Source organism: Pollachius pollachius (genome assembly GCF_949987615.1).
Source record: "Pollachius pollachius genome assembly, chromosome: 16".
NCBI lineage: Eukaryota > Metazoa > Chordata > Actinopteri > Gadiformes > Gadidae > Pollachius > Pollachius pollachius.
The window spans coordinates 20,248,048-20,263,979 of NC_136949.1; the positions used below are offsets into that span (position 1 = coordinate 20,248,048).

The window sequence follows — 15,932 nt, forward strand, 5'->3', positions numbered from 1 at the left end:
TCATCTTGTAGCACAAAGAGTGCAAATACAAGAAGAGCAGTTGTCCGATTATGAGCAAGTCACAAATGAGGGTACAGAGGCTCCAGAGTCAACCCCCCAAAACGGCGTAGATTTAAGTTCTTCAGTGCCAATCGTCCATCAAGGCCCAAGATGCCCAAGTCAACAATCATTAGGCAAGAGATTTTAAAATATAAAGAAGGAGTCCGAGTCCGAGTCCCACCAGACTACTGCTACAAGTGCTGAGGTTGAGGAGTCTGGCATTGAGTATTGGTTAACTCCACAGTGTTGTTCCACTGTGTTTCCAACACTTAAACCTCTGGCCTTGGACTTCCTGTCGATGCCAGTCTCTCAGGACTTCACAGAGAGGGTCTTCAGTGTAACTGGTTACCTCTCCTGTGGACGCAGGAACAGGGCTAGGACCATTATGGAAAAAAGTGCTTTCCTCAAAGTAAACAAGCCTAAGTAGGAGGCGATGGCTGGCCTGAACACCCACAGACACACACAATCAACCATTTTGATAAGCAACCTTTCATAACTTCAACCTTTTATATTCAGGTAAGTTCAGAGTCAAACCCACAGTGTTAACAGCCATAGAGCTATGCGTACTGGACAGGTTTTTTTTTGGTTTGTGACTACCAGTCTTAAACACATCCAGGAGGTTACAGTTGATGTAGTTGCGTTTTTTTGTTCAGCAGACCTGCAAACTCCTCAGAGTAAAAAAGGTGACAGTGTCGGGGGCGGGGGGGGGGGGAGGAATCATCCGTCCAAGGACTGATCGGTGTTTCGAGATATACGGCTACTCGAATTCTGTGCTGCCCTGGGCGTGATTTAGCATGAATATTCATTACGGAGGTTGTAGCACACGATACAATGGAAAGATTTCAAATGACAGACTTGGATGCAAAATGTAGCCTTTATTATACTGAAATCTACCAGATTATTTATCTAAATAGCCCTATGTTGTTAGAATGCATTAACTTTATGCAAGGTCTACGTTCGTGCAGTACTTGGCGTTGACTTGGTCCTAAAAGAACAATATTATTTTAAATGATATCACATCGAAAAAGCGGTAGCTAACGTTAGTTGAATCAAGCAAACAAATAGCTGTTGTTTTTGCTCCAAAAAGCTTGACTTACCTCAAATTTAACACAAGATAGTTCCTTCAAATTAGGGCTGTACGGTATGGACTAAAATGTATATCACGGTATGATTTGAGGCATAGACGGTAACGTATTATATCACGGTATGTTAATTTTATCTTCTAATTTAGATATAAATGCCTCTGAAGGTGTAAAATACTAGTAAGGCAACTAAACTGCATAAAAAAGTTAGTTACTTCCATCTCTGAGAAACACTCATGTTTAATAGTATGGATTTGTTTCTCCACTTGCTTGCAGACCTTGCCGTATAGTTTTGGCATCTCAATTTGGCTGAAGTGTGTGCGGGCAGGTAACGCGTACCTGGGATCGCGTGTTTTGACCATCTCTTTAAAGCCCTTTCTATCGACATTTTGAAAGGGAACCATGTCCTTACACAGGTAAACAGTGACGGCGTTTTTTATCTCAGGCCACTGCTGGCATTTTGTCGCAAGGACTGGCTTTCAAAATGCCTGCGGAAGCAATGACTGATTGCAGAGACAGCTTCACGCTACCAGCGTCTGTCTCGTACGGTGTGGAATGAGACTATTACGCAAGCACGCAGGAGCGCTTGCTGCGCGCCTGCGTGCTTGCGCAATAGCATACAGCCTGAGAAGGCAGTTTCGCTGTCAAATCTGTCCCTGGGAAAAGTAACGTGGCGCCGAATTGTAAAAGGAACTATGTTTCGTTACCATATTTTTCAGTAGTTGTGCGTAACTTTACTTTTTACATGAAAAAGTAGTTAGGTTACTGTATTAACGCATTACTGACTTTGTTACGCGTTACACACAACACTGTCTACCGGTCACACCGGTCTCACGGTAACGTCAAAATCTATACCGTAGCGCAAATTCAGACTGGTGTACTTTCTATACCGTAGGCCTACACCCCTACTACAAATCGACGTTAAGAGTTTCCATCAGACTCGCGCGGTAGCCAGACGTCTCATCCAAAAGCTCAGTTGGAGCTGTGTACTTCAAGGTTCTGAAGCAAGTGCTGAGATTCCGATTGGCCCAGAGAAATGTCAATTATAACAATTATCCAATAATGTTTCATATGATGGACAGCCTTCCCCACACCCCCCCCCCCCAAAAAAGAACTCTGATTCTACGCGATTCACGTGAATGACCCAATTGTCCAAGAGAACGGCGATTGTCGCCGAAAAGCGACAAGTTTGCAGGTGTGGTTCAGTACTGTCTGTATGTCTGTTCTTTTCTGTCAATGGATTCCACTGTATGCAGCCAGTGCTTCCCATCCCATTACATCTCCCTAAGTTCCAAACCATTTGTAGTGCTGTTATATCTGTTAAAATTTTTGGTTGGGAAAATAAATACGTTGTTTTGCGTCTTCCGTGTCTGGAATGGATGTATTCTTGAGTCTAACTGTGCGTTCACACCAAAGGCGAAGGGGCGACACGATTCCATACAAAGTCACGCTAATCGGGCACATTTTTTGCTAGAGAAAACCCGCGACAAGATTTTATTTGAAGCGCGACACTTTTGCCTGGCACGGGCGAGCACGTTCACGTTGGGATGGGAACCGAGTCGCAGTGGTGAGCCGTTCTTTTTCTTCTTTGTTCTTTTCTTTTATCGCTGTCTCGTTCACAGCATGCGCACACAAGCTCCTCCTCCTCCACTGAGACGAGAGCGTGCAGAGTGCACTCGTGGTGGAAACGCGTTTGTTTGTTTCACGTGAGTGCGTCTGCGTCGAAGGCAGAGTACTGCAACTATGAGCCAAAGAAACCGCAGCAGCATCTCATTCTAAAAATATTCTTTACTAAGATTTGCACTAACTTTACAAAGGACAGTTCAGGAGTCCTCTGCAGTGTTATACTTGAAAGAAACTTGTTTTGTAAAAGTTTTTCTATTTTAATATATTTTTTGTCAATTATATTTTGCATGGAAGTTCATTGTTCATTGTCTGCTTAGTTTTTATTGTGGTACAATTAAAAAGGTGAACATGATGAAGAAGTGAAAAGAGCTGTATTTACACTTCGACACATTGTATACAAAGATCCAAAATACTGATCTCAGTGTCAAAGCAGAGGGATATAGCACCACCTTGTGGAATGTTTACAATGAATGCAGATCAGACATTAAAATCTAATCCACACATGTTAAAATAAATTATAATCAATATTTACAATATATCAAACTCAGATATCCGATGTCTAAGTCTGAATAATTCTGATCCAAATTTTACCCTATCATTCCTCCCAGTGATTATTTCCCAGATAAAAAGGGTTACCACTAGGCTAGCTTCTTAAAAATAAATGAATGAGCCAGTCTTTTGAACGGCTCTTTGAAAAGAACGGCTCCTCAAGATCCGGCTCCCTGCAAAGAGTCATAAATCCCATCGCTAGCGACAACGCGAACGGGCGACAAATGGGTCTTTTGGTTTGAACGCAGCATAAAAGGAAACAATAACATAATAATGAGTACCTTGTTTGAATTGTGAAATGGGTTTGGCTAAAATAAATGTTGGTTTTGTCTATACTACTAGGTACTTATACTATATTGACTGAGTTAAATAGAATTGCATTATTAAAAAGTAGACTAAAGCTAGACAATAGTCATGGATAATTCTAAAATAAGACTAAAAGTATAATAATTATACTAATATAATAATTATATTATTAGAATATATTTTAGAAGGACTGATGCGGCACGACGTGCGCTGAAATAGACACAATTGTGCCTCTTCAGACCGCATTATGGGCAGGAGCCTAATTAAAACCCGACAGGAATAAGTTGGCTACAATTCCGACGAGTTTGATTGACAGAAAACTGTTCAGGTGAGAACGTAATGAGCGCAACGCGCAAGCATATATAAAAGGCCTATAGCCTACCAAAACAGAGTCTTAATAGAAAGAAAACTCATTTTTTAAACCTCCAAAAGACCGGCCCTGCACGGCCGCCGAATAGTCGAATCTCTGGACTGAAAGGGCAGATCTGATTCGACGCAGAAAACTGAGTCGGGGACATCCCTACTAGACTAGAAACTAAATGTTAAAACAGGCCACCAAAAAACAAATAATATGTGAATACTTTATGAACTACTGTTCTGAACCCCAAATTCTGAAAGCAGGACCTTGAAGAAGTGATAAAGCCTACTTCTTGGTGGAACACATTTGAACAAAATATTTATGACCCCCCAATGTTGACCTGAGGTAGGCGCCATTGCATGCTAGGCTCTACAGTGAAACCCTATAGGCCGTTAGAGGAACTACAAGCTAGTTGCTAGTTTCATTGGTTGCAGCCCAACTTACCTTCTAGTCCAGGGATGCCTTGTTCTCTGAGCCACTGGTCCAGAGACATGGCTGAATTCCAGTGACTGGGACACCAGCTCAGCTCCCCCACTATCAGAGCTGCTGCGTGGATCCTGGACGACTCAAACCACTGAGAAGGACGATAGATGTATCATGGTCACCAGTATGGATTTTTATCCATAGAAGATCAGCCAATATAGATGACCATCTATTTCGAACACTAAGTATGTTGACCTCTTAGGTGCAAGTGTTTCAGATCATTAAATGACACGATACCAATGATTAAAAAGAGTAAATTTGCGGTTGTGGGTTCACCTTGCTGAGTCCAAACTTGCCCTCCTCATCGTGGGGGACCCCGTAGTTCCCGACCAGGGGGTACGTGAGCGTCAGGATCTGACAGCGGTATGAGGGGTCCGTCAGAGCTTCAGGGTATCCCACCATGCCCGTCTGAAACACTGGAAGCACACACACACACGTCTTTGTTTGAGCCATGTTTAGGCAATATAGGCATGTGTGGTTTAACACATATTGCACCGCTCTGAGTGGGTTTTCGGGATGTTTTCCGAGGTTGACTTTGTGTACAAACATATTTTTCATTATGAGATCAAAGTTATTAAACATTAGCAGTTCGTCATATGTTTACTGCATAAACGTAGGATACGTATAGCGTGAAAGACCTGTCGTCATTGCATACGTTATTGATGAGCCATATCAAACTCAACTTATTGTTGCTCATGGATGTTTGTTGTGTGTTGTCGGTTGTGTACTGTATGTGGAGCCCTTAAGAGACGCAATACTGTCAAGGCCAGAAGGCAAAGCAGCTGTTCATTTCTTTCCTCAAAAAAGAAATGAGGATCAAGTTATTGTTCCTGCTCAAGCTTGCAGACCTGTGCCAGCAGCCAGCCAGGCCAGGCCAACATGTGTGGTTAGTAGCTTGGCTTGTACTAGCTCAGGACTTTAGTGGACATGACACTGGTGGGTTCTCAGTGAGTCTCACTACTCCCTACTCTCGAGAGTAGTGAGTACCACCTGTGGAGGGTAGTGAGTACTACTCACACTACACTCCACGGGGGGGGGGGGGGGTACTCACTACTCTCAACTGGGGGGGTACAGAGTACTCTCTTACTACTCTGCACCAGGGGAATACTCACTACTCTCCACCTGGGGGGTACTCACTACTCATTCACTCCTCTCCACCTGGGGGGTACTCACTACTCTCTCACTACTCTGCACGGGGGGGGGGGGGGGGGGGGGGTCACTCACTACTCTCCACCGGTGGGTACTCACTACTCATTCACTACTCTCCACCTGGGGGGTACTCACTACTCTCTCACTACTCCGCACGGGGGGGGGGGGGGGTCACTCACTACTCTCCACCGGTGGGTACTCACTACTCATTCACTACTCTCCACCGGTGGGTACTCACTACTCATTCACTACTCTCCACCGGTGGGTACTCACTACTCATTCACTACTCTCCACCGGTGGGTACTCACTCCTCTCCACCGGTGGGTACTCACTACTCTCCCCTGGTGGGTACTCACTACTCATTCACTACTCTCCACCGGTGGGTACTCACTACTCATTCACTCCTCTCCACCGGTGGGTACTCACTACTCACTCACTCCTCTCCACCGGTGGGTACTCAGTACTCACTCACTCCTCTCCACCGGTGGGTACTCACTACTCTCCACCGGTGGGTACTCACTACTCTCCACCGGGGGTGCTCACTACTCTCCACCGGTGGGTACTCACTACTCATTCACTACTCTCCACCGGTGGGTACTCACTACTCATTCACTACTCTCCACCGGTGGGTACTCACTACTCATTCACTCCTCTCCACCGGTGGGTACTCACTCACTCCTCTGCACGGGGGGGGGGGGGTCACTCACTCCTCTCCACCGGTGGGTACTCACTACCCTCCCCCGGTGGGTACTCACTACTCATTCACTACTCTCCACCGGTGGGTACTCACTCCTCTCCACCGGGGGTGCTCACTCCTCTCCACCGGTGGGTACTCACTACCCATTCACTACTCTCCACCGGTGGGTACTCACTCCTCTCCACCGGTGGGTACTCACTACTCTCCCCTGGTGGGTACTCACTACTCATTCACTACTCTCCACCGGTGGGTACTCACTACTCATTCACTCCTCTCCACCGGTGGTTACTCACTACTCACTCACTCCTCTCCACCGGTGGGTACTCACTACTCTCCACCGGTGGGTACTCAGTACTCACTCACTCCTCTCCACCGGTGGGTTCTCACTCCTCTCCACCGGTGGGTACTCACTACTCTCCACCGGGGGGTACTCACTACTCTCCACCGGTGGGTACTCACTACTCTCCACCGGGGGTGCTCACTACTCTCCACCGGTGGGTACTCACTACTCATTCACTACTCTCCACCGGTGGGTACTCACTACTCATTCACTACTCTCCACCGGTGGGTACTCACTACTCATTCACTACTCTCCACCGGTGGGTACTCACTACTCATTCACTACTCTCCACCGGTGGGTACTCACTACTCATTCATTACTCTCCACCGCTGGGTACTCACTACGGAAGTTAGTTTATGAAAGAAGTCGGTCCACGAAAAGTTTGTGGGTATCTACTGTTAACATTGTACGTGTAACGCCCACTGAAATATGAATGATGGTGAATATAAGATACATTTAAGATATATAAATCCGATACCTCCTCTACAACGCTAGCCCAACTCACCCACTTCTCCCGACACCGACACGTCGGCCCCGAAAGGCCGACCTCGGAACACGGTCCCATCTTCCAGAATCAAGGACGCCATTCTTTAATGAACTTAGTTCGGCTTCGGGACAGAGGGCTGGGTTATGGGCTGTAGCGGGAGGATGTTCTCCACGTTGCTGCTCTGTACACGTGAAGCCCACGCTGCTCTACGGGGGCCGCTCACAGCACCAATAATAACACCGGAGGGGATACCGCGTGTTTCAGCACAACGTGTGTTGATCGAACAAATGGATACACGAATAACCAATACGATGTAAAAACAAATTACTTTAGGTCCCTACGCTGACAAACGCGTTCCTACGCAGCAGAGCAGAGTGGACTGATCCGACCAGACAGTACAACACGTCCCCCGACGCCAAAGCAGAGTGGACTGATCCGACCATTTATAAAGCGTCGTGTGAAGACGTCACCACGTCGATGGGAATGGGAGACTTGGTGGTGGAGGAGACAGCGCTCCCATCCAAACTTGTTTGGTTTGAGTTGGTTTAAGATTATCTTGTCTTGCACACAACATTTAAATACAGATCATATTTTAGCACTATTTTATACACACAATATATGTTATTCTTGTTTGCATAAATTGGGCTCTGGCAAAACAACTTATTTAGAGCCACATTCAGCACTCGAGTAGAGGGGGGATGGCATCCCCCTTTGGAATTAAAATGATCAAAATCATCCCTCTTCTGAAACAGCCATCCCCCCTTCTCATCCCCTGTTATTTTATCAATTAATGTGGAAATATTACCGCTATTTCATTAAAGTGGTTTCCTTTTTCAATTCGGCGCAACGGTACCTTTCCCAGGGACAGATTTGACATCGATACTGCATTCTCGGGCAGTATGCTATTGCGCAAGCACGCAGGAACGCTTGCGGCGCAATAGTGCTTTAACGAGCTCTCATTCCACACCGTACGAGACAGACACTGGTAGCGCGAAGCTGTCTCTGCATCTCCGACATCGCTTCCGCAGACAACTCTGTCCCCTTTTCTCCCTTTCATTCCAACCCGTGAGCAACTCTAGTCTCCCTTCTCTGCCGAATGCATTTTTGAAAAAATAGAAAAAAACGATCAGTTTTTAAAATCCTTAAATGTGATGCATGCCTCCGAATCGTGTGGTGCGTCCGATCAGCTGCGTTTTTGGGGATAAAATATATAATAATAATAATAATAATAATAATAATAATAATAATAATAATAATAATAATAATAATAATGATTATTGTTATTATTATTATTATTATTATTATTATTATTTTTATTATTATTATTTTTATTATTATTATCACACGTTGGTCTCCCACTATATACGCTGTCATCAGCACAAATTATCTGTCCCTTAAAGTTAAAATCCACCATCCCCCCTGGCTTTTTTTTTTACAACTCGACCACAGCTTACAAGTAAAACCGCTTCGTATAGTTTCAGTTGGTCTCGTTGAATTCCAGTCTCGCATGGTAGTGGCTATCACAAAAGCTACTACAAGACATTCTCTGCTACTACTATTTCTCCTTTAATGCAATTCACATTCAGTCTGTTTTACATTTCAAATTCCAGGTTATCAGCAGTGCAATGGAATTCATTTGACCTTGCAGATTTCCTGCCGTGCAGTGCAATACATTTAACCATTCAGATTATTCAGACCAATTTATTTTACATTTCTGCATTTTCAGCAATGCTTTGCGCTTTTCATTCGGCGTTCGCATGTATTTTCTGCAGGAAATGCATTTTCTAGGTAGTATTAACTTCCGCAACGGAAACTATGAGGGGATGTAGCTCAGTGGTAGAGCGCATGCTTTGCATGTATGAGGCCCCGGGTTCAATCCCCGGCATCTCCAGGTGCTCCTTTTCAACAATTCAACAACAGAAAGGGCCTTTTGTATTGTTGAACTCGTATTAAATAAATTTAAGGTGTACAATACTACTGCGAAACATGTGAACATTATGCCACACAAAATAGGGTAGCGGTGATTTTCGCTTACTTCCGGTTTGGTCTTGACTCTTTAAGCCCAACCCGCCTTGACAACGGTAACTATGGACGGCGATGTTTACCACCAACGTGTCCTGCTGTGGTCATAGAAGGGAATATTTACATCGAGTGTCTTGTAGGATTTAGACCCCCACAGTCACCGCCGTGTTGGTAGGACTCCCGCTTTTGAAACATGCAGCTGAAGCATCTCAAGACGCTGCTAACTCCCCAGGTAAGAGAACTGGTGGGCTAGCTGACATTAGCGTTAATTCCCCAGGTATAGCTGTTTAGCCCCGCTCTTCTCAAAGGCTATCGGTAGTCGCTATTCTGTTCAAAACGTAACACAACGGATATTGTAAAAGAACGAAGCAGTATTCGTCATCTTTAATATGTCCCTGCAGCGACCGAGATAGCCTACCAGTCCCCTGCTATCGACTAGTCAGCTATCTGTTTAGCCCCGCTCTACTCGACGGCTATCGGTAGTCGCTATTCTGTTCAAAACGTGACACAACGGATATTGTAAAAGAAGGAAGCAGTATCCGTCATCTAGAGTGTGTCCCTGCTCGGGACCGAGCAGGGACACACTCTAGATGACGGATACTGCTATAGTGTCAGTCATCTGATGACGGAAAAGTCAACGGGTTGTTTTCCCATGCAACAGGAGGGTGCTGTGAAGGTGACGTGCATGGCCTGGGCGCCCAACAGCAGCCGGCTGGCGGTGTGCAGCGTGGACCGAGTGGTGCTGCTGTACGACGAGCACGGGGAGAGGAGAGACAAGTTCTCCACAAAGCCCATTGACGCAAAAGTATGGCCAGAAACATGTGGCTGTGCTATTCTTAAAAATGTAGTGGTACACCTAGTCAATGATGTTAGGTCCAATATTGTGTTGCAGGAATGTCCATGCACATGTGGTTGATGTCAACATTTGGAAAAGGACATGTAAATGTCCAATTTGTTCATCACATTTATCTTCCTGTCCAAATGACCTCATGAAACAGTTACTTTCTCAAATGATCCTTTTAAATTGTTACAGAGAACTGTGTCAACGTGTAGTTATTTTCTGATAAAGGAACGTACACCAAGAATGTACTGTATGCAATACAGTATAGGCATTGTAATGTAACCAAGTAGTACACGCTGTTACAGTATGGGAAGCAGAGCTACGTGGTCAAGGACATGGCCTTCTCCCCAGACTCTACTAAGATTGCCATCGGCCAGTCGGACAACATCATCTTCGTCTACAGAATAGGGGAAGAATGGTAATATTCTTGTAATGATTTCCTTGTAAATTATTTGCTTTGAATATCTGTGCATGTTACTTGAGTCTTTTCTCATTTCTCAAGGGGGGACAAGAAAGCCATTTGCAACAAATTTGTACAAACTGTAAGTTAATATGCATTTTTGTATTTCAATCCTACCTGTTCAATGAACTGATGTATTTATTTAACGGTTGCCTTTTCTATTTTTTCAGAGTTCTGTAACATGCTTGCTTTGGCCAGCAGAGCATGCTATTGTCTTTGGTTTAGTGGAAGGCAAGGTGAGCATACCAGATTGCAGCTTCCACAGTTAACTATCCAATCATCCAAGATGAAATATTGAATGTGAGTGGTTGAAGAATACACAAGTGAACTGAGCTCTTTTTGTTGTCTCAACAGGTTCGCCTCGCAAACACTCAGACAAATAAGTCATCTACCATCTATGGAACTGAGTCTGCTGTCGTTTCGCTGGCATCCAAGTAAGTGCTGGGTCTGTCTGTTGTCTCCCTGTCTGCTGTCTGTTGGCTGTCTGTTTGTCTGTTTACCAAGCAAGCTAATAGTTATAATGGTAAGACAAAGGAGATGTATTTTTCTTTCCAACTAACTGTAGAAAAGCAACAATGAGGAAAAGGTGTGTCAGAGACTTGATTTGGTTATCCAAAGAATACATAAGATTCTAGATAGATAGATAGATAGATAGATAGACAGATACTTTATTGATCCCCAGGGGGAAATTCAAAAATATACTCTACTCATACTCAAGGATCAAATGCTCCCTTTCAAACCTCTCTCCAACTAAAATCTATCCCGCAAATTGGAGTGCAGTCTTGCATTTCCTGTCTGTTTCATCCAAGACATGGTTCATTTATCCACTGTTATACAGTTTGCTGTTGTTTCTGCTAGTGTTTCAGGGCAAGGCATCTTGTCTGGCCATGCAGATGGAACCGTGGTGCGATACTTCTTTGGTTCAGGAGAGTCTCAGGTAACCAAAGACAAGTCGGTTATTTCATTAATCACTCTAATATTGTGGCCCACTAACCTCATCAGTGGTTGTGTTAGCGACCAGTTGCATACATTGGGATGAATGAAAAAGGCCTGCTTGGCAAAATGATCCTAAACATTTGACTATGGCACTTTGACATCTATACCTACTCTACAATCACTAGAGATAGAGAGCTTCTTGCCCACTCTGTCTACTCTGTGTGTGTCTCTCTGGCTCTCTGTCTTTCTGTTTCTCTCGGTCTCTCACTTTATTTCCATTACACCCTTTCCTAGTGTGTGTCTGTGTGTGTGGGTACGCCATTCTTTTTCTTATTCTATCTCTCTTTTCACTTATTTCTATTATTCTCTCACACACACAGACGCACTCACAGGGGAAACTGTTTGTGCATCCGGTTCCGCCCTATGCCTTGGCCTGGGGAGCCAACAGCATAATGGTGGGCGGCTGTGACCGGAAGATTGTGGCTTATGGCAAAGAAGGCAACGTGCTGCAGACCTTTGACTACAGCCGCGACCGCACTGAGAAGGAACTGACCGCTGCGGCCACCAGCCCCAGCGGACAGTCTGTTGTGTTTGGAAGCTACAATCGGTCAGTGACAGGGAGAGGTGGCTTCTGAACAAGGAACATGTGATCCTGCTATTGGACACTTTGTTTGCCTAGCGGCCTTATAAATGGTTCTGAATGTTTTTCTGTCCAGACTGCGTGTGTTTAACTGGGCACCACGGCGTGGCCTGTGGGACGAGGCCAAGCCCAAAGAGATCCCTAACTTGTACACCATCACCGCCCTGGCCTGGAAGAAGGACGGATCCCGACTCTGTGTGGTATGCACATACTCTGCTCTCTCACTCTGCTCTCTCACTCTGCTCTCTCACTCTACTCTCTCACTCTGCTCTCTCACTCTGCTCTCTCACTGTGATCTCTCACTCTGCTCTCTCACTCTGCTCTCTCACTCTGCCCTCTCACTCTGCTCTCTCACTCTGCTCTCTCACTCTGCTCTCTCACTCTCTCTCTGCTCTCTCACTCTGCTCTCTCACTCTGCTCTCTCACTCTGCTCTCTCACTCTGATCTCTCACTCTGATCTCTCACTCTGATCTCTCACTCTGCTCTCTCACTCTGATCTCTCACTCTGTCTTTCTGTCTCAAATCAATTAAATAAAGCTTTATTGGCGTGACGTTTCAATTAAAGATACGCTTTCTCCCAAGCATTGAAATAAATTTTTAGATAATGTAACAAGTACATATATATACATATACTTATTGTATGAAGCAGAAGTGCAGTTTCATGATTAAAAACGGATGCTGATCCTTTCAGTCCAGTGGAATAATCTGAGTTTTCTCTCCGTATTTTCTCTCTTGATCTCTCCGTCTCTGTGTTTATTTCTTTTCACTTTATTTCCATCATAAGTTAACTTCCTTGTGTGTGTGTGTGTGTGTGTGTGTGTGTGTGTGTGTGTGTGTGTGTGTGTGTGTGTGTGTGACAGGGAACGTTGTGTGGGGGTGTGGAGCAGTTTGACTGCTGTCTGAGGAGGAGTATCTACAAGAACAAGTTTGAGATGACTTACGTCGGTCCGAGCCAGGTACATCCAGCTGGATAGACCTAGAAAATGTTTTCAAAGTTTAAGATATTTAGTTTCTAACATGAATTGTTGTTTACAGTGCATTTTATTAATGTGGAGATAATGGTCCATCATATATACACTTCAGATATACACAACATATAAACATTACATATATAAACAATATATAATGTGTATGAATTTATTTGTATTTGTGCATATGTAATTATATGTGTATAGGTGTATGTGTAGGTATACTATATATAATGTACTGTATTTGCTTAGCTTTAGAAAATATGTTTTGTGCTTCCAAGTGGGCAACTTTAATATTACATAATTAGTTTTTCAGGCATAAATTGCAAGTTTAATTTAAGTAAAGGAAACAGGTAGTAGTTTATAATTATTGTATGATTTAATGAAAGGGGTTGGGATTAAACAAGTGTATACTTCTTCCCACTCCTTTTCAAATGTGTTAAGAAAAAAATAAGGAAAATAGAGCCTTGGTTTGGTTTCTGTCATTCCATGACATGTTTCTTGCATATTTTAAACCACATTTTCAATCAAATCAAAAACCCTACAGATATACATTTCAGAATGACTGAATCATCACAATGTCATAATCTTTGAGGTATCACAACTGTCATCGGATATACAGCATACCAACATTATTATAAATATATTTATAAATAAACAGAAGAAGCTGTTGAATGTAAGAAAAAAACAATTGAAAAGGGCCTTCTTAAGGGAAATAACTGGCCAGTCGTTGTTGGCTTCTTATAGTCTTACAAATCAGACTAGAGACGAGCTCAAATTCTTTGGCCTCATATTTGTTTCGACCAATCATGATGTTGTAGGTTGGGTTCCATAAGCGCCTAATGGAGATTTACCATTCACACTTCAGTATGAGGCTCACTGCAGTAACGTTAGATTGACGATATACTCTTGCAAAATTTAAAAGCCTGTTGAAATAGGTCAGAATTCTTTCTGATTAGTCTTGGTCTAAAGACTCAACATTGGACAATATTTACCACTATTAGGTCGCTGATATCGTTATTCAACAGGTTTTTTCCTAATATCAAGGACATCGTTTGGCAGTCAGGGAAACAAGTGTGAAACATTGCCCAATGTGTTAACAGGACAAATATGAAATAAATCGGCTCTAGGTCTGAATGATTGGGGAAATAATCTAATCGCGATTATTTCAACCAATTTTGTGATTGCGATTTAGAATGCGATTTTTCTTTTTAAAGTTCCTTATGTTCTGTATTATTCAGTAAACAAGCAATTAATCATTCTATAGTATGACCAACACAACCTTGGAAGCAGTCAACATATAAACTGCTCTTTCCTTTAGGCCAGGCCTATGTGTTGAGATTAATTGATGCACAAATTGATATTATAACATCTTTATTTAACTGTTGAATTGTAAAAGAAAAAGCAAATTTTTTCTTCTACATTGCAATGTCGGTTTGAATTCTGAAATTGGTTCAGCCCTATGCCAGGTGAAGAAAAAGCCTTAAAATACAGCTTGTTTGTCAAAAAGAATCCCTGGTCCAGGCAGAGCCCCTGCTCTAACACAGTAGGATGTCGTGATCCCAGATTATCTTCTTACTTTCCATACTCATTCAGATCCATGTCTCCCCCCCCCCCCCCCCACCCACCACACCGTCTAGGTGATCGTGAGGAACCTGTCCAGCGGGACGCGGGTGGTCCTCAAGTCTCAGTACGGCTATGAGATCGAGGAAGTGAAGATCATGGGGTCGGACCGCTACCTCGTGGCTCACACGTCAGACACCCTGCTGCTTGGAGACCTGCTCACCAACAAGCTCAGTGAGGTCAGCTCCTCAGTGACCACTCTGCTATAGCCCTCAGTGTCCTCCCTACCGCTCTGCTATAGCCCTCAGTGTCCTCCCTACCACTCTGCTATAGCCCTCAGTGTCCTCCCTACCGCTCTGCTATAGCCCTCAGTGTCCTCCCTACCGCTCTGCTATAGCCCTCAGTGTCCTCCCTACCGCTCTGCTATAGCCCTCAGTGTCCTCCCTACCGCTCTGCTATAGCCCTCAGTGTCCTCCCTACCACTCTGCTATAGCCCTCAGTGTCCTCCCTACCACTCTGCTATACCACTCTGTGACCCATCCTAAGTGGCGTTCTGTATTTATAAATGTATCTTTGCATGTATATCTGCCACAAGGTTTGGATGCACTGTCAGTGTTTCCTATATTTTTTTGTAGCAGTGGTGCTGTGAGTTAGTAACCTAGCAACATTAGGGGGGTCCATGGGGCATGCCCCCGGAAGAAAAATGTGAAAAATAACCCTTTAAATGGTTACTTCTGGTGAGATTTTTTGGAAAAAAATGTACAGATTGAGCTTCCAAATATGACATAACAACCAACAGAGACACGGTATCTGCTGAGACCAGATCATTGTGCAAATGTGCCGTGAACTTCAGGGCTCCAGACTAACTTTTTTCACTAGGAGCACTGTGGCCCCTAACTGAAAAGTTTAGGGGCACAACCATACATTTTAGTGGCACACACCGTAAATCCACATGCCAATGTGATTTTCTCTTTTTTTCCCCTGTATTACTAATAAATATTTAGATAATAGATGCAGAAATTACAATAGGCCGTTTCAAAATCAGTGTCACGTTTTATTGTGATTAAGATCTATGCCAACTTTTTTTTGTGCAGTGGCGCTTACAATCCGAATGCATATAGGGGAAACACTGACTGTATTTAATGTAAATCGTTTGACTGGCTCAGGTTGCATGGCCAGGCTCCGGGGGGAATGAAAAGTTCTTCTTTGAAAATGAAACGGTAACTAAAACACACACACACAGAAACACAAACGAAAACGCACACACACACACACACACACACACACACACACACACACACACACGGAAACACACACACACACAGAAACACACAAACACGGAAACACGCACACACACGGAAACACGCACACACACGGAAACACACA

At 43.9% G+C, this 15,932-nt stretch overlaps 2 protein-coding genes across 2 annotated transcripts in view; one reads left to right on the forward strand and one right to left on the reverse strand.

The window, feature by feature from the left end:
- Positions 1–7,278, reverse strand: part of cad (carbamoyl-phosphate synthetase 2, aspartate transcarbamylase, and dihydroorotase) — a 51,343-nt gene extending 44,065 nt beyond the window's left edge. Inside the window, 3 exon segments of the mRNA XM_079753913.1 lie at positions 4,405–4,534; positions 4,720–4,859; positions 7,135–7,278. Coding sequence (XP_079610039.1) covers positions 4,405–4,534; positions 4,720–4,859; positions 7,135–7,216 — 352 coding nt within the window. The 5' untranslated portion in view covers positions 7,217–7,278.
- A 1,910-nt stretch (positions 7,279–9,188) lies between these two features.
- Positions 9,189–15,932, forward strand: part of ift172 (intraflagellar transport 172) — a 60,263-nt gene continuing 53,519 nt past the window's right edge. Inside the window, exons 1-12 of the mRNA XM_079753303.1 lie at positions 9,189–9,370; positions 9,800–9,943; positions 10,285–10,397; positions 10,482–10,521; positions 10,610–10,675; positions 10,794–10,873; positions 11,298–11,376; positions 11,756–11,982; positions 12,092–12,215; positions 12,876–12,971; positions 14,624–14,785; positions 15,713–15,766. Coding sequence (XP_079609429.1) covers positions 9,332–9,370; positions 9,800–9,943; positions 10,285–10,397; positions 10,482–10,521; positions 10,610–10,675; positions 10,794–10,873; positions 11,298–11,376; positions 11,756–11,982; positions 12,092–12,215; positions 12,876–12,971; positions 14,624–14,785; positions 15,713–15,766 — 1,224 coding nt within the window. The 5' untranslated portion in view covers positions 9,189–9,331. The remainder of the gene's footprint in view (positions 9,371–9,799; positions 9,944–10,284; positions 10,398–10,481; positions 10,522–10,609; positions 10,676–10,793; positions 10,874–11,297; positions 11,377–11,755; positions 11,983–12,091; positions 12,216–12,875; positions 12,972–14,623; positions 14,786–15,712; positions 15,767–15,932) is intronic.